Source organism: Ceratotherium simum, chromosome 9 (assembly GCF_057802395.1).
Source record: "Ceratotherium simum simum isolate JZ-2026a chromosome 9, ASM5780239v1, whole genome shotgun sequence".
NCBI classification, from domain to species: Eukaryota; Metazoa; Chordata; class Mammalia; order Perissodactyla; family Rhinocerotidae; genus Ceratotherium; species Ceratotherium simum.
This window is the reverse complement of record NC_141908.1, coordinates 78,526,104-78,547,825: the sequence shown is the minus strand read 5'-3', so window position 1 is coordinate 78,547,825 and position 21,722 is coordinate 78,526,104. Positions and strand designations below refer to the sequence as shown.

Genomic DNA, 21,722 nt, shown 5'->3' with positions numbered 1-21,722 from the left:
CTCTGTCAACCCCATTCTCCCAGAAAGTTACACTATGTAGCTAAGAAAAAACAATGTGATAGATATTGTGATACCTATTGTGATATGTAATAATTATAATAATGTGGCAGATAGATAAGACTGCCCCATAACACCCATTCTGCCTTCATTTTAGTGTGCCTTCCTGAAATGCAGAGGCTAGAAAGCAAAACACCTACACTTCCTAGACTTTTCTGCCGCTAGGATTTCAGATTTGATGTAGCTTCAGCCAACTGAATGCACTTATAAAAGATTTGGAAGGCAGAAGTGAAATGGATCCCTTCTTCTGCTGTTTCTAAAAGCAAACATAGCTGATGGAAACTTTTACTTTTTCTGTGGCTGTGTATTAGTTTCCTGTGACTGCTGTAACAAATTTATCATAACCTTGGTGACTTAAAACAACAAAAATTGATTCTCATGGTTCTGGAAGCCAGAAGTCTGTAATCAATTTCACTGGGCTGAATCAAGGCATCAGCAAGGGTGTGCTCCCTCAGCCTCTTCCAGCTTCTAGTGGCTGCTGGCATTCCTTGGCTTGTGGTTGCATCACTCCAATCTCTGCTTCCAAGGTCATATTGCCTTCTCCTATTCTCTATGTGTCAAATTTCCCTCTGCCTCTCTAAGGAAACTTCTGATGGCATTTGGGGATCACCCAGATAATCCAGGATAATCTCCTCATCACAAAATACTTAGTTTAATCATTCACTTCTGCAAAGATCTTTTTTCCAAATGAGGTAACATTTACAGGTTCCATGGATTAGGACCTGATAATCTTTGGGGAACCATATTTCAGCCTATCATATAGTGTATCAGCAGAGACATGTGTCCAGTCTCCCAATTCATGGGTACAGAAAAGAAGGTCATGAAGTATTCTGCTGATGCAAGGTGTGGCAGGTGTTGTAATATTCTGGAGATAGCAGCAGTAGTGGCGGTTTCCAGAATGTGATGGCTTCCTGATCATGAGAGTGGCAATATGGTTCTAGAGCAGTCAGCTTTCTGAGAAGAGATGTTAACTCCCTTGGCTTGGTTCTGTGGTGTGGCTTTGGAAGTCATTCCTGAAAGCTCAAGCTAGATTCTGTTTCTCTAGCCTAGTGGTCCTCAAAGTGTGGTCCTTGAAATCAACAGCCATCACCTGGGAACTTGTTAGAAATGCAAATTATTTAGCCCTACCACAGACCTACTAAGTCAGAAAATCTGAGGGTGGGACCAGCAATCTGTTTTAAAAGTCCTCCAAGTGATTCTGATTTATGGTAATGTTTGAGAATCACTGCTCATTTTTGGAAGCCTATCAACACTTCTGTAAGCAATTTGTTGTTCTTTCTCACAAAAACTAGCTAGGCTGGATTCTCTTTTAGGCAACTGAATCTTGACTGACCAGTTCAGAAAAGTATAGGAAGTATAATATCATCATTTGATGATAGTCAAATGCAGGCCAGTAAGTAAACTCTTCAGAAATAGGACATATGACTTTATATTGTATCCTCTGTATTAATTTCTGATACAGGGGCAGCCTCAGATATCATCCTTTACATTTATCTTACTTCATTTATTTTTGAACTATAACTCAAGTTTCATGGAAACCTAATCATTACTTATTATTGATACAAAAATTAACTATTGACTATCACAGGCATATTATTATGTTCAAATTCTTGTTAGTATTAACTCTGAAGTATGAACCTGAGATTACACAGAATTCTCAGTTTTCAGTCTACAAATTCATTAGAAGCTCCTGACCCAGGGTCTTCTTTAACTATTAAGTTCCTAGAAAACTATTACTAAATAGGGTAAGTTATTTTCAATGTTGGGCGAAAAAACTCTTGAAAATCACATTTATAGACTTACACATGTCAGGGTTTCTTTGCTTGAGTAAAATTTTATTTATAGAATATAATTAAAAATAGTCTGATCTTATGCTAATAAAAAGCTCTAATTAGGGCCAGCCCCGTGGCTTGGTGGTTGAGTGAGCGCGCTCCACTGCTGGCGACCCGGGTTCGGATCCCGGGCTCGCACCGACGCGCTGCTTCTCCGGCCATGCTGAGGCCGCGTCCCACGTGCAGCAACTAGAAGGATGTGCAGCTGTGACACACAACTATCTACTGGGGCTTTGGGGGGAAAAAATAAATAAATAAAATCTTAAAAAAAAAAAAAAAAAAAAAAGCTCTAATTAGACAGGTACATTTCTTATTAGGAAAAATAGGGAAATCAATTACAATAAGTATAATTTGTAGAGTACATACACTCTTTCCAAATGTAAGAACCATGGCAGTCCATAATAATACTTTTAAAAGTTCTTGATTCTAAGTGGAATGGTCCATTCCCAAAATGAGAAGAAAATGGAATAGATGGAGAATGTGGGCAGTAAGACTTCCATGTATGTTTCATTATTTAGTATTTCAAAATAATGCAGATATTTCAGAACTCATAGTGGCAAACAAGATAATTTCAAAAGAGATACAAATTCTGTGTCTGTTTTCTACTTTTTTTGTATGACATTAAGCTTTCCACTAGCATGGAGAATTAAGGGAATATATGTACTATATTTACATATATGGAATATATGTACTATAATATCCTTTCTTTCTCAAGACAAGCACTCTTTCTCCTATTGGGAGAGGCCTTTGAAAATGTATAGCAGGGCCGGCCCCGTGGCTTGGCGGTTGAGTGAGTGCGCTCCGCTGCTGGCGGCCCGGGTTCAGATCCCGGGCGCGCACCGACGCACTGCTTCTCCGGCCATGCTGAGGCCGTGTCCCACATACGGCAACTAGAAGGACGTGCAGCTATGACGTACAACTGTCTACTGGGGCTTTGGGGGAAAAATAAATAAATAAAATTATAAAAAAAAAAAAAAAGAAAATGTATAGCAGCATTTTTAAAGACTGTCACAAAGACATTTAGTGAGTGTAGACCAGGGATTTAAAAACCCTTCAACATTTGAGATAGTCTTGCACAACTAAGGTATTACCCCAAATGCCAATGGCAGCCCTACTGAGAAATGTTCTTGCCTTTGCCCTAGACACCAAAGCTCTCCTATAGAAAAAGAAATCTGGGAGAAGAAGGTAACACTACAGAACTTCTCATTAACACAGGACACTTTTTATATCTGGTGTATTAAAAACCTCTGCAGAAATTTGGGTCCGTCTTTAGAATACAAACAACTTATATCTTGAGTAGAAACAATGAATACTTTCGGAGTAGAAACACAGCTAGCTCCAAGTCCATACAGGAGGCTTGGAACTTCCTGAAGTTTTAGAGGGAGTTTAGCCTTGAGCAATAGCCAGAATCATAAAAAGATAAGAGAAATGCTGCAACATACGTTGTAATGCACCCCCAAAAATGTCATTTAAGTTATTCAAAGTGGGATATTTTATTGAACTTAAAAAAAAGCCATATTTAACAAGGAAGGAAATATTTTCACATAAATGTTAAAAAATACAGCAGTTACCATGTGCTTAAAAAAAAAAACTCTCTTTCAAGTATATAAGACCTAAAGAAAAGAACCTGATTTATTTTAAAGTCAAGCTCTACTAAGAAATGTCTTCTGTTGCTTATCATTTCACAGAGTATTAGTTACATCTAGGGTATTTTTAGAATGTAGGGAGACTGAATGTTTTATTCAACTAGCATAACCTACCTACGGATATTTCCTCTTCAAACAAGACATAATCAGGGAAGTTAGAATTTGAAAGTATATAATCACCTTGCACCTAAGTTATTAATTGTGTAAACAAATAAATCAAACAACTAACTAAAACACAAAGAGCCTTATCTGGATTTTAAATAATGGGCTTTCTCATGGGTGTTTATTTTTCTTAATAAAGGAAGTCTATTCATTTTCCCTGATGATGTGGATTTCTCAGCTCTTCTACGGAAAAACAATGTCTTACACATAGTAGAAGAGGATTAATACTTACTGACTTGCACTGAATAACATTTATTAAATATTACTATGTAAATTACCCAATACTGATAGAGGAAAACAAGGTCATGCAAAGGGTATGAGAAACACAAATTTATGCAAAGAACAATGTTTTCTGTGTTTGTCTGCTATAACGATTAGATGTAGATATGAAAAAAAAGCAGTAATGGGAAATAAAGTCAGGAATAGCGAAATGAGGCATTTGGTGGATGCTGAGCTGCCTAAATCTAAGTTCTAGATTTATATCTAAGTATAAGGGAAGTATAAGAAGCAGAATCACAGCATTTTGTGTTAGAACTTATTATATCTACTATAATTTCAGACAAACACCTATCGGATATCTCCTGAGAATACTTGGATTATTCAAATCACAATTTTTTATTATTATAATTTCTCATTAACTTCCTGTAGTGGTTGACTTATGGGCCCCCCAAAAGTTATGTCCACTTTCTATTCCCCAGAATCTGTGAGGGTGACCTTATTTGGAAAAACGGTCTTCACAGATACAATTAAGGATCTTGAGATGAGATCATCCCAAAAAGGATACAGTTCCATAGAGTATTCTCATAGAAAAAAGTTTCAGATGAAAACCAGTCATACTTAGGATCATTACATACATCTTAGAACTGTATAATTAAAAAATATGGAGGCATTTTATTCCAGGGATGCAAGGACAGTTCAAATCTGTAAATCAATCAATGTGATATACCATATTAAAAAAATGAAGGATAAAAATCATATGATCATCTCAATAGACGCAGAAAAAGCATTTGACAAAATTCAACATCCATTTATGATAAAAACTCTCAATAAAGTGGCTATAGTAGGAACATAGCTCAACATAATAAGGGCCATATATGACAAGCCCTCAGTTAACGTTATACTCAATGGCGAAAAGCTGAAAGCTTTTTCTCTAAGATCAGGAACAAGACAAGGATGCCCACTCTCCTATGGGAAATACAGGGTTAGGTTCCTGTGAACCTCTAGTCAAAATATTTTCGTCAACCCATCAATACATAACCTTCTCTTATATGTGTTTTTGTTTAAAGACATTTTTATTTAATATGTATACTGTATACTGTTGATTTATTAATACTGAACTCATGGCTGATAGCACTACAACTCATGACCAAAAGAAGCTTACCTAACACATGTATTTTCTCTGAAAGGTACTTTACAGCCTTCCTGCACTTAGGAACACTAGACAACACTTCAGCACTACACTTGGGGGCCATTTTAAACCGAAAAGTCACCCAAAAAATGCAAAGAATGTGGCACCAAATAGATTGTGAAAAAGACACTTGTTTACAGTATGAGAGCTGAAATATGAAGGCAGAGTGGCCTTGATTTACTTTAGCTGGGAACTTGCATGTTGGGTGACTCAGATTTTTTGTATTCTGTGCAAGTCTATGAATGACAGAGAAAGTACCACAAGTATTGATTATGAGGTTACAAATAAATTTTAGCAAGTACGAGAAGTCACAAATATGGAATCTGGGAATAATGAAGAGCAACTGTATTTTATTCATTTCTAAAAACCTTGAGAAGTCTATGCTTGGGCAAAATAAAGCAGAATATCCATTGTTTCAGAAATAACTTTTATAGCTTTTTTAGGGGGGTTACGAAAGATGCAGGAAATATCTTTGTTCTGTTTCTCAAGTAAAAAGACAAAGGAACCTGAAGACATTGCATGGGAATAACAATAACAATCTTTCCTTCAAATAAAAAAAGACCACTGATTATATGATCGCATATAATAAATAAAAATTAGCAGAAAAATGTCCTTCATGGCAAAAGGAGAATTAAATGAGGGAGGAGGTTTGTAATAATTGGTTTCTGAAAAGACTTAAGGACAGTTCTTTCCTAATCTTAACAATTTTTATTGAATATTTACTACATACTAAGTACTTTACATGCATTATCTTGTTCAATCTATACAAAAACCATATAAATTAAATACTATTATTTTGCATATGAGGCAATTGAGACACAAAGAGGCTAAGTAACCTGCTCAAAGTTATGTTTAGCAAGTAAAACAGCAAGGTTTTTAACCCAGGCACTGAGATTGACAGCAAATGCACTTAATCATTACGCTATACAATCTCCCAAAGAATCATGTGAATATTTTTGAAACTTTGTACCTCCCTCCTTCAGATGATCTTATTTTCTTAGCAGTTGATTAGGCTAATTTCATATTATGGCCAGAATAAAATGTACTTTTTTTTTAAGAGACATTTTGAGAAGTGCTTACAACAGTATTTTGAAGTTGTCAGTGCATTCCCAGCCAAAGTTGTGTCTGTTCAACTACTATCAAACATCACTTATCAAAAAGACAAGAAATAATAAGTGTTAGCAAGGATGAGGAGAAAAGGGAACCCTTGTGCACTGTTGGACTGTTGGTGAGAACGTCAACTAGTGCAGCCACTATGGAAAACAGTATGGAGGGTCCTCAAAAAATTAAAAATAGAACTACCATACGATACAGAATTACACTTCTGGGTATTTATCCAAAGAAAATGAAAACACTAACTAGAAAAGATATATACACTCCCATGTTCACTGCAGTATTACTTACAATAACCAACATATGGAAGTAACCTAAGTGTCCATCAATGGATGAATGGATAAGGAAAATATGGTATCTATCTATCTATCCACAATGGAATATTATTCAGCCATAAAAAAGAAAATCTTGCCATATGCAACAAATGGATGGATTCCAGGGGCATTATGCTATGTAAAATAAGTCAGAGAAAGACACTGTATGATCTCACTTACATGCAGAATGTAAAAACAAACAAAACAAAAAAAGCGCTCATGGATACAGAGAACAGATGGGTGGTTGCCAGAGGCTGGGGGTGAGTGAAAGAGGTGAAGGAGGTCCAAAGGTACAAACTTCTAGTTATAAAATAAACAAGTCATGGGGATGTAATGTACAGCATGGTGGTTACAGTTAATAATACTGTATTGCATATTTGAAAGTTGCTAAGAGAGTAGATCTTAAAAGTTCTCATCACAAGAAAAAAAATTTTGTAACTGTGTGGTGACATATGTTAACTAGACTTATTGTGGTGATCATTTCACAATATATACAAATAGTGAATCGTTATGGTGAACACTTGAAACGAATATAATGTTAAATGTCAATTATATCTCAATTAAAAAAACAACATATTATTTTGAAGACAGATGCTATTCAAATCACAGCTAGTTTCATCTTCGTTTTGAATGTATTTCAAGTATTTTCATGTAACTATGACTCTACTTTTTATGACATGTTGGCATCTGAAACAAGCAAATACTTATTAGATGGATAATCAGTTTTTCTATATGAAAATACGCAGAAAATTCTCAGCAACCAGAGAGATACTGCAAGGAAATGAGGCACAGTTAAGGCAGGTAGAGAGGAACACACATGGAACTGGAAATCATAAAAGAAAAGAAGAATTGTAGATGTTGAAATAAAGACATGGAAATTATTTTTTGATCTACATCCAAATTTGTCTAGTATTTCAGAAGACATTTATTTTTAAATGTCAGTCAATTTCACCATACGTGCTTTGGACTTAGATTTTATAGACTAAAAGCTTCCACTAAGTTTGTCAGTAAAGGTAGGTTAGTCAACAGGTTTTGCTTCGTTCGTCAGGACAATTAAGTAAATAAATTTTAAAAACACCAACATGAAGAGGGATTACTATTTTGAGAGAATAGGGGCAAAGTAGGTAAGTATAGGGTGGACTGACTTTCAACAGGGCAGAGCTACAAAACTCCAGAATGAAAACTGTCTGACCAACACCACGTAACATGTATAAATAGAATCTTGTCACTATTACATTAAAGAATTAATATTTTCTAAAGGATACATACTTTTCTCTATTTTCTTGTGCTGTTCCTTAATAAGTATAAAAAGGAACAACATATTCTGTTTTGCCTCTTGCTAAAATGCTTCATGAAGTACTAAGCAGAGACATTTAGCCATCATTTTTTCCCATTTTCTGTCTATTCAATCACTTTAATGCTGTCACAGAAGCAACGAAAACTGAAAAATCACTATAAATTCACAATAGCTAAAAACCTACCCGTGGCCCTATGCCAGTGTCAGCTTCTTGGCATGTAGGCTTTCTTTTCTAGCCTGGTGTGTGATAAAGACATTTGCTGCCAGACACTGAAATTTGAATTTCTAATCTTAACAGCACAGCATAAATTAGAAGGTGATTTCTTAAACCTAGCTTTAGATGCAATTCAATCTTTGTTTCTCATCAACTTGATCCAATCATCAACTTAATGAATAACGTAAATACAAGAAAATAAAAATATTCTTCATTTTTATACTGATTTTCATCCAAGAACCTCCAACACTAAACACAATGAATTAGGTTTAATTTTTTTAAAAAAGGACAAATTTTTGCCTGTTTTTCTACTAACTTAATTATCTTGTTTACTTTATAGTTAGGGAGGTTAATTATATCAATTTTAGAAATCTTATCAAGAAATTTTTCTACAAGAAGTGTCCAAACCTTGCAATAATTATAAACTTCTTTCAAACTCTGGGAATTTACAAACACAGCAGGATGAATTAAGGGTTTAAGAAAGTAAAAGAATACTGTAGATATAAATTCATTTACTTAAAGAATGACTTTCTTTTTAAACAGAGTAGGTATTGCAAAATCTCATGGTTGGAAGAGACTCAGAATAATATAGCTCACTTTCCTAAAGTGTCAGACTTCTGGTTTTAGGTAGAACGTGGACAGGCATTAGTGAAAGTTAATTTTCTTTTTTTTGTCTGATTACTGAAGAAGAAAATCTCAACTTCATGACAGTGTATCTCTATCACCTCTCAAATATTTGTTATTTTCCTCTTTGAAACACAGAGAAAGCAAGTTTCAAGTTTCAGACAATTTGGCAAGCAACAAAATCTAGCTAGTTAATAATTTGGTTTTGTTTTCATCTCATTCATTCATTCATTCATTCATTTAGGTGAGGAAGATTGGCCCTGGGCTAAAATCTGTTGCCAATCTTCCTCTTTTTGTTTGAGGAAGATTGTCCCTGAGCTAATGTCTGTGCCAATCTTCCTCAAAATATTTTATATGTGGGATGCTGCCACAGCAGGGCTTGATGAGCGCTGTGTAGGTCTGCATCCAAGATCCAAACCCGTGAACCCTGGGCTGCCAAAGCAGAGCATGCAAACTTAACCACTACGCCACCAGGCCAGCCCCTCATCTTATTTATTTATTTTTATTTTATTATTTTTTTTTGTGAGGAAGATTAGCCCTGAGCTAACATCCGTTGCCAATCCTCCTCTTTTTACTGAGGAAGATTGGCCCTGGGCTAACATCCATGCCCATCTTCCTCTACTTTATACGGGACACCGCCACAGCATGGCTTGACAAGCGGTGCATAGGTCCCTGCCCAGGATCCAAACCTTTGAACCTCGGGCTGCCGAAGCAGAGCGAGTGAACTTAACTGCTACACCACCAGGCTGGCCCCTCATTTATTTATTTTTAAATAAATAATTTATAAAGTTACCTTCTACTTATAATACTGGCTTTCCAATTACAGTAGTGATGGGAAGTTTCCTTTAAAATACACATAAATTTTTTTAATGAGATGATTTGAAAAAAATATTAAATAATAATGTGTCATGTGAATATAGATTTTGTAATACTTAGTGGTACACAGATATGATGAAATAATTGTGAAGGGGCCCTTGAATTTTAGGAAATATGATCATGTATTTTCAAAAAAACCTTTTATCTCCCCTTCCCAAACAAAGGAACAAACAAACAAATATAAACAGGCCCCTTGTTTGATTGTAGAGTAATAGTTAATAACAACTGAGTATAGAGAGTAATAGTTAAAACTAATAGAAAGTAATGGTTAATAACACACACTCTAGAGATGAAACACCTAGGTTTGAATCTTGGCTCTACCACTTATTAGCTGTGTGACACAGTACATTACATATCTATGCCTCAGTGTTCTCAACGTAAAATAAGAATATAACATGGGGCTGGCCCCGTGGCTTAGCGGTTGAGTGCACGTGCTTCGCTGCTGGCTGCCCAGGTTCAGATCCCGGGCGCGCACCGATGCACCGTTTCTCAGGCCATGCTGAGGCCACGTCCCACATACAGCAACTAGAAGGATATGCAGCTATGACATACAACTATCTACTGGGGCTTTTGGGGAAAAAATAAATAAATAAATACAATTATAAAAAAAAAAAAGAAGAATATAACAGTAACCGTTTCATATGTTTCTGTAAGGGTTAAATGTAAAGGCTTAATGCATATAGAACACTTAGAACAGCATCTAGCACACAGTGAGTACTCGAAATTGCTACTTAGCTTGTTTCCATTTCTTTATATATTAAATGCCTGCATTCCCTTTATATGTTTACTGAAAAGATACTGCTCAGTCAGTCTAATAACTCTATAATCCTGATAAAGTGAATTAAAATTTCACTACTAGATTTATCCCATCTGGAATAACTTTCTCTAAGAATCTTAAGTTTATTGTAAGTATTTTATGAAGCAAGACTCATTAAATAAATATCTAACATTAATGTCTTAAGGCCAGAAGGAAACAGAACTAAGAACAGCATATGTTGATATGTAAGGACAGTGCCTGAAAAAGTTAACTTATCATATGGGCACAACAGAGGGAGAGTTTCCTAAGAAAAAATAAAGGGCCTCAGAAAATAAGATCTCAAGAGAAGAAAAGCACCTCATCTTACTTAATTCCAAAATTGTGTCTAAAGCCAGGGCTACTTATAATTATGTACTAAACAGGTACAGAACTACTGGCTAGTATTTTTTAAGGTTCTCATATAACAGAAGCAGTCAAATATGGTACCTATCCCCTTAAAAATAAACAGCTGAAACAGACTCACCAGTTGAAGAGAAAATCTTTGAAAAATAATAATTGAGGTACAAAAACCTAGAATATGAGTTATCAATCCATAAATCTCCTCATCTCTAGCCAGTTTTGTCTTGGAGAAGTATCTGATAATGTGTTTCTGGTTGAACCCACGCTATAGGCCTCTGAAGGCAACCTCAGATCTGAACCTCAGATCAGGGGTTATAGCAAATTAACTGACACGGATTTCTAAATATCAGAAGTTCTTTTTTCCTTTTTTTTTGTTAAATGGTAAATCTTCTTAATGGAGGAACACAACGTGTAAACTATATTTCAGATGCTAGGTTTGGAGGCAAAAGGTTTTTTTTTTTGAGAACAGAGAGCTAGTGTCCTTACTGGCCAGAAATCAGTGGTGATCTATAGTCCAAATACAACCTTAATTTTTATGGCACACAACAATGCTCATGTACCTTTTTCCAACATTAATAATTAACTGCTGATATTTAATAATTTTAAAGATTTTATTTATTCAGCTTTTTCCCCCCAAAGCCCCAGTAGACAGTTGTATGTCATAGGTTCACATCCTTCTAGTTGCTGTACGCGGGACTCGGCCTCGCATTGGACGGAGAAGTGGTGCCTCCGGGCGCTCCCGGGATCCGAACCCGGGCCGCCAGCATCAGAGCGCGCGCACTTAACCACCAAGCCACAGAGCCGGCCCATGATATTTAATAATTTTAAACAGACATTTCATTTATGTCTCAACAAAAGCACCAGTGGACTTCCCACTCAGCTAAATTTTTTAGGAAACAGCTAGACTGAACAGTCTGCAGAGATTTCATTTATTTGTGCCCTATCTTGTTGCCTCCAAAAAACTATGTAAGGCAGTTTTGTAAGATTACATAAAATCTGGAATTTAAAAAAATTTAAGAACTAGAAGTAAGTGGAGTAACCTTCCTCCAATCCCGTACCTCTACATCAAAGTAATCCTTGAATGATTATAATGTGAGACTCTGTGGCTCAGCAAAATTACAGATACTCACGTATAGTCATGCGGTTACTCTGTCAGATATTCCCTGACAACTCCTCCCACATTATTCTTAAAGATCCACTACTATCATATGCTTTAGTTTCTATCACTAAGTACCTCATGGTCTTGAGCTTCAACTGAGGTTGGAAAAAACCCAAGGTTTTTCTGAGGAAAGAGAGGTATATCTTGTTATTCTCAGTCATCCATATATTCCTTCACTGCTGCTGGGTCTAAACTTACTAAATGTACAAGGTATAGCAGTAAGAAAGCAAGTAAATGTGGCTATGGATATTGTGTAAATGCATACTTGATGAGAAAGATAATTCCAGTAACAGCAATGAATGGTTTCGTCAGGAAGTAAACTGTCCAGCTGAAAACAATCTAGAGAGAAATGAGTAGGATAACAGAGAACACTGAGTACCCTCTTTGTTCCCTAGACCATAACCTCACTGTGTGGCCTTTAAAAAAGCCATAACCGGCCAGCCCAGCAGCACAGCAGTTAAAGTGTGTGCGCTTTGCTTTGGCAGCCCGGGGTTCGCAGGTTCAATCCCGGGCGTGGGCTGATGCACCACTTGTCAAGCCATGCTGTGGCAGTGTCCCATATAAAGTAGAGGAAGATGGGCACGGATGTTAGCCCAGGGCCAGTCTTCCTCAGCAAAAAGAGGAGGATTGACATCAGATGTTAGCTCAGGTCTGGTCTTCCTCACAGACACAAAAAAGCCGTAACCAAATCATGCATCGTTTTCTTTACCAGTATTAAAATATGCTACAATTGTACTTTTCAAGTAAGCTTCTTTGAAAATGGATCATGTAATAGCATCTATTTAGGAAAAGTTTTCCATATTCCTGCGTTACTTTAAAAATTAAAATCTGATGCTTCATTTTTTGGGAAGGGAAAGGAAAAGGGGAATGATTATGGCTTTTTTGTACTTTTGCCATGATGAATCTAAAATAAGGGAGTTGATTAATTTTTTTGTTTTTGTCTGCACTTGCTATCCCATGAACTATTTTGCCAAATTTGTCCTTTTAATTGAAAGTAGCAACCAGCTTTCAATAAACACCTGTCCATTAGTGAGTGAATCCATTAAATTCATTTTTTTCCAGATTAAAACAAAAAATCCTATTCCTTTCAAGCATTTGACCGTATTTCAGAATTTACACATTAGCACATATCTCGTTGCTTATTAAATTATTTATGCAGCAAACATTTACTGCATTCCCACTATGTGCCTGATATGCACTATTCACTGTGGAGACATAGAGGCATTAAAAAAAAGTCCCTATCGCCTAAGACTTTAGAGTCTAGTAGAAGAGACAGGGAGACAATTACAAATGTGTGAAAATTTAGCCTGCAACTTATTTGCAAAAGGTTCAGAAAAAATAGTGATCTGTACATTTATACAGAGAAAAGGAGAATAGTAAGGCGAATTTAGCAAAATGTTAACAATTGGTGAATCTGGGTAAAGGGTATATGGGAGTTTTTATAAGTCTGAAATAATTTCAAATTTAAAGTTTAAAAACATTTTTTGTTAAGTGTTAAAATATTAACACTTGACATTTATTGTCTACCAATACAATGACAGGCAAAAAGTTACAGGAAGATAAGCTATAAGTCAAATCTGCTAGAGAAGACAACCACTTCAATGACCATTCCTCCTGAGTAGCATGGTTACTCATTAGAACAGAAGGGTTTATTTTTGACTGAACTATCTAAATATTAAGGAGATATCTTCAAAGAGTTAATAGATGTGACAGCACTTTGAAGGTATAAAATACTATACAAATGCAAGGCTTTAACAGTATTCACGAAAATGTTATGTGAGGTATGGAGATAATGTTTCAGGGAACACTGAATGAGTAATGAACATTTTAACAACTTTATTAAGGTATAATTTACACACTATAAAATGAGCACTGAATTTTATTTAAAGATATTAAGGCTGTTTCCTTAGGAAGAGCCAAGGTTCGAAGATTAAAAAAAAAACTTACAATGCATATTAAATTACTATTTAAAATGTAGCTCCTGTCATCCCTATGGTATCAACAGAAACTGACAAGGAAGGGATGAAATGGCTAGATTTCAGACTGTTTTAAATCATTTTTCTCAAAACTAGTTAGCTTCATTATTGAGAAAAAATATTAGAAATGGACAATGAATATAGAAAACAAACAAAAAACGTGAACCTCACTAATAAAAACAATGCAAAAGTATTTTTCAAAATGATCTCAGCCAAGTTTTATTTTAATAATACTAATGCTGATAAAGATATGATGAATATGCCCTCCAGTATATCACTGATGGGAATGTGAACTGTTTCAACCACTGGAAAAGCAATCTGACAATGTATGAGGAACTTTTAATACTGTTACTATTTGATATAGAAATGACAATTCCAGGAATTATAATTTAATATAATGCTATATATACAAAGATGTTCATTTAATAAAAAACTAGAAACAGCCTAAATGTCCAAAGCCAAGGAAATGGATAAAGAAAATATATAGTTAATGGAATATTATACAAATATTAAAACTGATGACTATGACATACACAATAACCTGTAAAATACTTATTATATTATGTTAAAAAAGCAGGATCCAAAATGTATTTGTATCACTAACACAACTATACAAAAATTAAAGAGAAAAGACTGGAAATAAACATTAAAAATATTAACAATGGTTGTATATGGGTGTAGAGATTATTAAAGATTATTTTTCTCCTTTCCACTTATCTCATTTTTCCATTTTTCTAAATTAACAAGCAAGTATTCCTTTAATATTTTCTTATACAAGGAATACACAAATATTTTCTCATGTTAAAGATTCAAACAATACAAAAGCATAAGAATAACAGGTAACCTCCCCCATCAACAGTCACCCCAACTATCTGCCTTCTCTATCTTTGGTAAGTTTGCATCATGTTTTTAGTAACTTTTAAACATATGTAAATGTTTTTATTTGATGAATACTTACGTTAAATATTCAATAAATGGTATTTTTATAATGAAAAATTTTAAAAGAGAAAAAAAATCACCATTACCAAACTTGCTACTGATGTATTATTATATGACCATAAACAAAAAGTTCTGCTTCTTAATTTTCTATTTTAATTAATTTCTTTAAACTTCAACACTTAAAGCTATTTCTACTTTGGTCAAGCACATATTTACAGACTTAATGTCTGACATTCTGTATAATAGTGGTTATTTTTCTTGAGATTAATGCAAAAGCCAATATTCATCTTGTTTGCTGACTTTGAATTTACCTCATTGTTTTGTTTGAAGAACAAAATATATAAATTAGGTTAATGCTCCTAAATTAGAGCACTTGACTTAAAACACTTCCCCTTTTTATTGGTATAATATTACTGATTCCTAGTTGCCGATACTCCTGGTTTTGGTTCCAAAGAGTACAGTAAACCAAGATATCTAGGCAACAATCTGAAACGTAGCTGTAAAGATCTTTGAAAGGAACTTATGCACAAATTCACTTCTCCTCTTTCATCTAGCTAGACGTACAAGAGAAAATTGAGACCTTGTTTTGTTTGTTTGCTTGTTTGTGGAAAATAAATGTAGCCAACTCAGTATAACTTCGTAATAAAAGCTAATGGCGTTGAGTAGACAAAACTACATGAAAAAACTTCCTACCGCTTTCAGTTTAGTATTTCATCAACAAATCAAAGGAACTAACCCAGAACTGAAGATCTTAGAGTATGGACTGATAAAATCTGTTGACAGAGAGAATTCCTGAGAAGTGCTACATTTCAAGAAAGAATATATATTTTTAATTTTTAAAATTTTTTATTTGGAAATAATTTTAAACTTACAGAATAGTTGCAAAAATAGAAACAGTACAAAGAATACCCATATATCTTTACCAGATTCACTTATTGTTACCATTTTACCCCATTTGCTTTATCATTCTCTCTCTTCACACACAGATACACACACATACACACACACACATGCAGGCACACAGGCATGCACACACTCACGTAGATAATCTTTTTTTGAACCATTTCAGGGAAGGTTATACACATACATCATGGCCCTTTACTTCTAAATACTTCTCAGAGTATTTCCTAAGAATATGGAATGCTCTTATATAACTATAGCACCATTATCAGCCTCAGTAAATTTAACATTGAAACAATTTTTTAATCATCTATTTTGTCAATTGGCCTAACAATGTCCTTTGTCACATTTTTCACATCCAGTATAGGAGAGTTAGGTACTGCTTAGTTAAGTTTTTCTAGCCTCCTTTAATCTAGATCTTTCCTACAGTCTCTTTTTCTTATATGACATTGACTTTTGTGTGTGTGTATGTGAGGAAGGTTGGCTCTGAGCTAACATCTGTTGCCAATCTTCCTCTTTTTGCTTGAGGAAGACTGTCCCTGAGCTAACATCTGTGCCAACCTTCCTCTACTTTCTATGTGGGATGACGCCACAGCATGGCTTGATAAGTGGTGTGTAGGTCTGCGCCTGGGATCCGAACCTGCGAACTCCAGGCCACCGAAGCAGAGTGCGCGAACCCAACCACTAACGCCACCAGGCTGGCCCCGACATTGACAGTTTTGAAGAATACAAATCCCCTTTTTGTAATAGAACATTCCTAACTTATGGTTTGCCTGATGTTCGTACATGATTACATTCAGGTTATGTATTCTTGCCCAGATACCATGTCCTTCTCAGGGTATCATGGATGTCCATCTACCCTTTATTAATGATGTTAATCTTGATCACCTGGTCAAAGTGTTGTTCGATTTCCTCACTTTATAATTACTAATTTTTCCCCTGCAATATGTGGGAGACAATTTGAAACAATGCAAATATCCTGGCTCCTTATTGAAACTGGCCCTAGATTTAGGATCTTTTGATGATTCTTGCCTGATCCAACCCTCACCATTATGACTGCAGAATGATAATTTTTCAACTCCAGCACTCTTATATTTACCAGTTGGTACTTGGCATTCTACTATAAACAAGTGTCCTCTCTTCTCCCTTCTCTGCTATTGGCATAGACTCATGTATTCATTTTCCCTCTAATGGTTTACAATTTATTACTGTACTTTTTAGCACTCAGTCCCAAATTTAGCCGGTGGGAGTTCCTTCAAGCTGGCTAATTTGTCCTTGCGACAAGTCTCCATCCTATTTTTGGGCACTTCTTTCCTCACTTTCTAGTATTAAGAGATGTTTCAGGCTTATCTTGCACCTATCCTGCTCCAGTTCTAGAATAAGTCGTTTTTCCAAGGAGCCTCAGTTCCTTTGAGTGGGGAATGGTATTAGAAACTAAATCTGGGCATTACATTTGCTCACTTCTATTGGGGTGCTTTTGCTTCAACAATTAGAGCTTAAGAAGCATATGTAGGTATATATATACTTATATATACAAACACAAACACACGTATATAAAGATATACAAATATATACAGAAACATGTATACGCGGCCACACACACATGCACGTAACGCATACATACGCATATTTTTAAAGTCATAAGTCCATACTGATACTTTGCATTACAATCTATTCCTATAGGATTCTCTTGTTTTCCCCCGTTTATAACTGCATGTCCCTATTCCTTCAGTAAGAACACTGGCTCCCAAGAACATCAACGCATATACTCATTTTCTTAATCCTATAATATAATACATTTACAATTGTTTCCGAATTGCTTTGTCCACACTACTAAAAGACAAACCTTCTAAAAAGAGTTCAGTATTTGTTTGCAATTCTCCCATCTCTTACATCCCATCTCACCCAAAAGAGTATATATACTCAAATACTGTGTTTTGCAAAATCCTCAGATTAGTTCTTTCTTTTTCCCTTAAGTGTGATTATGATATTTATGTGAAATACAATTGGGGCTCATTTATTTCAGTTTGCTTTCAATTTGGGGTTTTTCCCCCTTCCCATCCTTCCTGATTTAATTTCACTTTTTGCATATGTAGAATAGTCACATGATTCCAGAAGTCATACAAAAAGCTATACTCAGAGGACTATCGCTCCTTCCTGTACCCCTTCTGCTCCATTCCCTCCATCCCTTGTAAGTAACCAACTTTGTTATTTTCTGGTTAATCCTTTCTTTGTTTATTTTTGTAAAGATAAGCTTTCTGTCTTACACAAAAGATAGCATACTATATATGCTTTTTATTCTCCTAATATCATCTCTAGAAATCACTCAATATCATTTCATAGAGATCTTACTCATTTGTTTCTTACAGCTGTATAGTTAGTACTCCATTACATGTATGTACCATAGTTTATTTCAACTAATCTTCTATTCTTGGACATTTAGGTAGTTTCCAATATTATGCAGTTACAAATAATACTGTAATAGATAACTCCATGCATATGTATTTTTGTACTATTGGAGGTGTATCTTCAAGACAAATTCCTACAAATGGGAATGCTGGGTTAAAGAGTAAAGCACACACGTAGTTTTCTTAATATCGCCAAACTCCCCTCCATAGGGGTTGGAAAGTACTATATTTTGATTCAAACTCATTTAGTAATATACCAATACCTTAGAAATCCTGGTGTACCTCTTTTGGATTTCAGATGTTAGCTAGATGTAGTCTCATGATGCTGGAATTCTCTCTCATTCCTGCCAAACCTGAATGTTTTTATATATTTTTAAATTTTGCAAATCTTTGGAGAAAGGAATTAAAAGGAAAAGTAAGTTACTTTAACTACTTACTGAGTGGTGTTGTGTCGGGAGGTGGAAAATTCTCAGTAAAGTTGACATTACACAAGTCTGTGCTACAGCAGCAGAAACGGTATGTTCCATTCTGAATTGACGGAGGAGTGGTAGTTACTACACATTCTTCATAATGACACTCCTGGGGATCTCCAATGTGAGACCAACATCCTACAAATCAATATTAATGTAAACAAGATAGGAGTCAACACAATAAACAAAACTAAAAGGAAAACAACTAAGAAATAATTGCAATCAATGTGACAGAGTAAGTACATATAAGTTATAAAACACTCTTGCAAATTGATAGGGAATACACATTTTTAAACAACAGAAAAATGGCAAAGTGTAAACAGGTATTTCATGGGGAAAAAATCCACCAACAAAATGTTTAACTTCATCATTAACCTAAAAATTATTATTAAAGCAACAGTAATATTTCATTTTTGTCTATCTATTAAATTGTTCCAAGTTTAAAAATAATATTACTATCATAACAAGGAGTCAGTAACACTTTCATCCACTGCTGGAGGGAATGTAAATGTACATAGCATTTCTAGACAGCCACGTGGTAACTTTTACGAAGAGCCTTTAAAATATTCATGTTTTACAATCTAATAATTCTAGTTCGAGGAATCTATCACAAGGAAATAATCAGATAAAATCAAAGATTTACATTCAAAGATGTTCACTGAAGCATTATGTATTTCAGTGAAAACCAGAAAACAACATCATGTCCAACCGCAGAATACTGTGTAAGTAAAGTGTGATGTATGTATGCAATGATTATTGGTTAAATGTTAAATATCGGCAGAGGTTAAAAATGTTTTCAAATAATATTTAAAGACATGGGAAAATGGTCATGATATAATTTAAGAAAGGAAAAATTGAGTATGAAATTGTTTATATAGTATTATCCTAATTTTGAAAAAAAAAATCAATTACCCTTTACAAATTTGGGGCTTGTGGGTGAATATATACATGGATATATACTTTTAAATTTACTGTTTTCCTAGAGAGGGTTTTAATATACCTCCACAACCTTTTTGAACAAACTTCAATTGTATGAAACAAAGTTACCTCAGGTAAGAAAAGTATTACTTGCCTTGTTTTACGAGATTTATGTCCCCTTTTGATTTCTCCCAAAGGCCATAGCAGGTACTACCTTTTGAACATAATATTGTTCCATTTTCATGAGAGATTCGACTCTCGCCTATCCCAAGGTCTTGTTGATATGGATCTTTAAATGCACATAGACGTTCTTGATTCTGAGAAGCTAAAATAAAGGAAATAAAAGAATGACATTAATTTTATGATAATCTTTGTAAAACATTATTATATAAAATCTTAGAGTCTTTTTTTGGTGAGCAAGATTGGCCCTGAGCTAACATCTGTTGCCAATCTTCCTCTTTTTGCTTGAGGAAGATCATCCCTGAACTAACATCTGTGCCAATCTTCCTCTATTTTGTATGTGGGACACCACCACCACAGCATGGCTTGATGAGCGGTGTAGGTCCACGCCCAGGATCCGAACCCGCGAACCCCTGACCGCCAAAGTGGAGCGCATGAACTTAACCACTACACCACCAGGCTGGCCCCTTAAAATCTTAGAGTCTTTTTGGATGGCATTGTAAATTTCCCTATTAAATCTCTAAAAAAGCTTGAATAAATTTGTAATTTTATATTTATTCAATAACTTCTTTTTGTTCAATAATTAATTTGTAACATCTAAACAAGAAGCAAACTTGAAAACTCATTTCCCAAAAGCAATCCTCTCTTACATAAATTATTCTTACCATTCTTTCTCCTATTAAATAATTTTGGTGTCCAAATAAAGAAATATCATCAAAAAAAGTCCCTGCTCTAATTATCAAGCCTTTAAAATAAACAAATTAACAAACTTAGAGGGCTGAATAATTTTGAGAAATTCTACAGTACTCACTTTATCATATTTTACAGCCAGTTGTGGAAAACTAAAGATACATCATTAGGCATGGCAAACGAAGGATGAAGAGAGTGACTACAAATGGGTACATGGTTTCTTTTTGGGGAGATGGAAATGTTCTAAAATCAGATTGTGGGGCCGGCCCCGTTGCTTAGTGGTTAAGTGCGCGCACTCCGCTGCCGGCGGCCTGGGTTTGGATCCCGGACGCACACCGACGCACCGCTTCTCCAGCCATGCTGAGGCCGCGTCCCACATACAGCAACTAGAAGGATGTGCAACTATGACATACAACTATCTACTGGGGCTTTGGGGGAAAAATAAATAAAATTATAAAATCAGATTGTGGTAATGGTTGCACAATTCTGTAATTTTATAAAAAAAAGAATTGTTCACTTAAAATGAGTGAATTTCAGGGCCTGCCCTGTGGCTTAGCGGTTAAGTGCGCACGCGCTCTGCTACTGGCGGCCCGGGTTCGGATCCTGGGTGCGCACGGATGCACCACTTCTCCGGCCATGCTGAGGCTGCGTCCCACATAGAGCAACTAGAAGGATGTGCAACTATGACACACAACTATCTACTGGGGCTTTGGGGAAAAAAAACGGAGGAGGATTGGCAATAGATGTTAGCTCAGAGCTGGTCTTCCTCAGCAAAAAGAGGAGGATTAGCATGGATGTTAGCTCAGGGCTGATCTTCCCCACACACACAAAAAAAAGAGTGAATTTCATGGTATATAAACTATACCTTAATAAAAAAACTAAGGCTATTAGTGGGAAAAATTACTTTCCATTATTAAAATTAAAAATAACAATATAATAGCCAGAAGAAAAAAATGCCCAATAATCCCTTATACTAAAGAGAGAACCCAATGTACTTTCAATGCCAATCAGTCTTTCTCCACATACATAATCTGATTTAACTAATTTCGATAGAACATTTGCCACATAATTTATCAGCTAACAACTATTTACACCAGTGCTGAGAATACCAAAGAAGTAAAAGGTTATTGAAAGCAACAGCTGATCTTTATTTGGTTTCTTAGACTTTCCTAATGTGTTTGACTAGCCAGAATAACAAGAGTCTAATACAATCAGCCAATGTACTCCTCATGGCTTCTGATTTATTTCTTTATTTTGGGTGTGTATCTTATTTAGTACGGCTTAATTCACTAGCACCTTAGCACTGGAGCTGATTTATTAAAATGTTTCCGAACCTAAAAAACTAAGGACCAAAATCTGGAGAACAAATGAAAGAGCCAACAA

At 35.3% G+C, this 21,722-nt stretch overlaps 1 protein-coding gene across 3 annotated transcripts in view; it reads right to left on the bottom strand.

Moving 5' to 3' along the window:
* BMPR2 (bone morphogenetic protein receptor type 2) overlaps nucleotides 1-21,722 on the bottom strand; it is a 192,472-nt gene that overhangs the window by 67,274 nt on the left and 103,476 nt on the right. For all 3 annotated transcript variants that reach the window (XM_014784748.2, XM_087435629.1, XM_087435630.1), the window contains exons 2-3: nucleotides 19,624-19,794; nucleotides 18,519-18,689 (exon numbers count right to left, since the gene is read on the bottom strand). In XM_014784748.2, coding sequence (XP_014640234.1) covers nucleotides 18,519-18,689; nucleotides 19,624-19,794 — 342 coding nt within the window. The remainder of the gene's footprint in view (nucleotides 1-18,518; nucleotides 18,690-19,623; nucleotides 19,795-21,722) is intronic.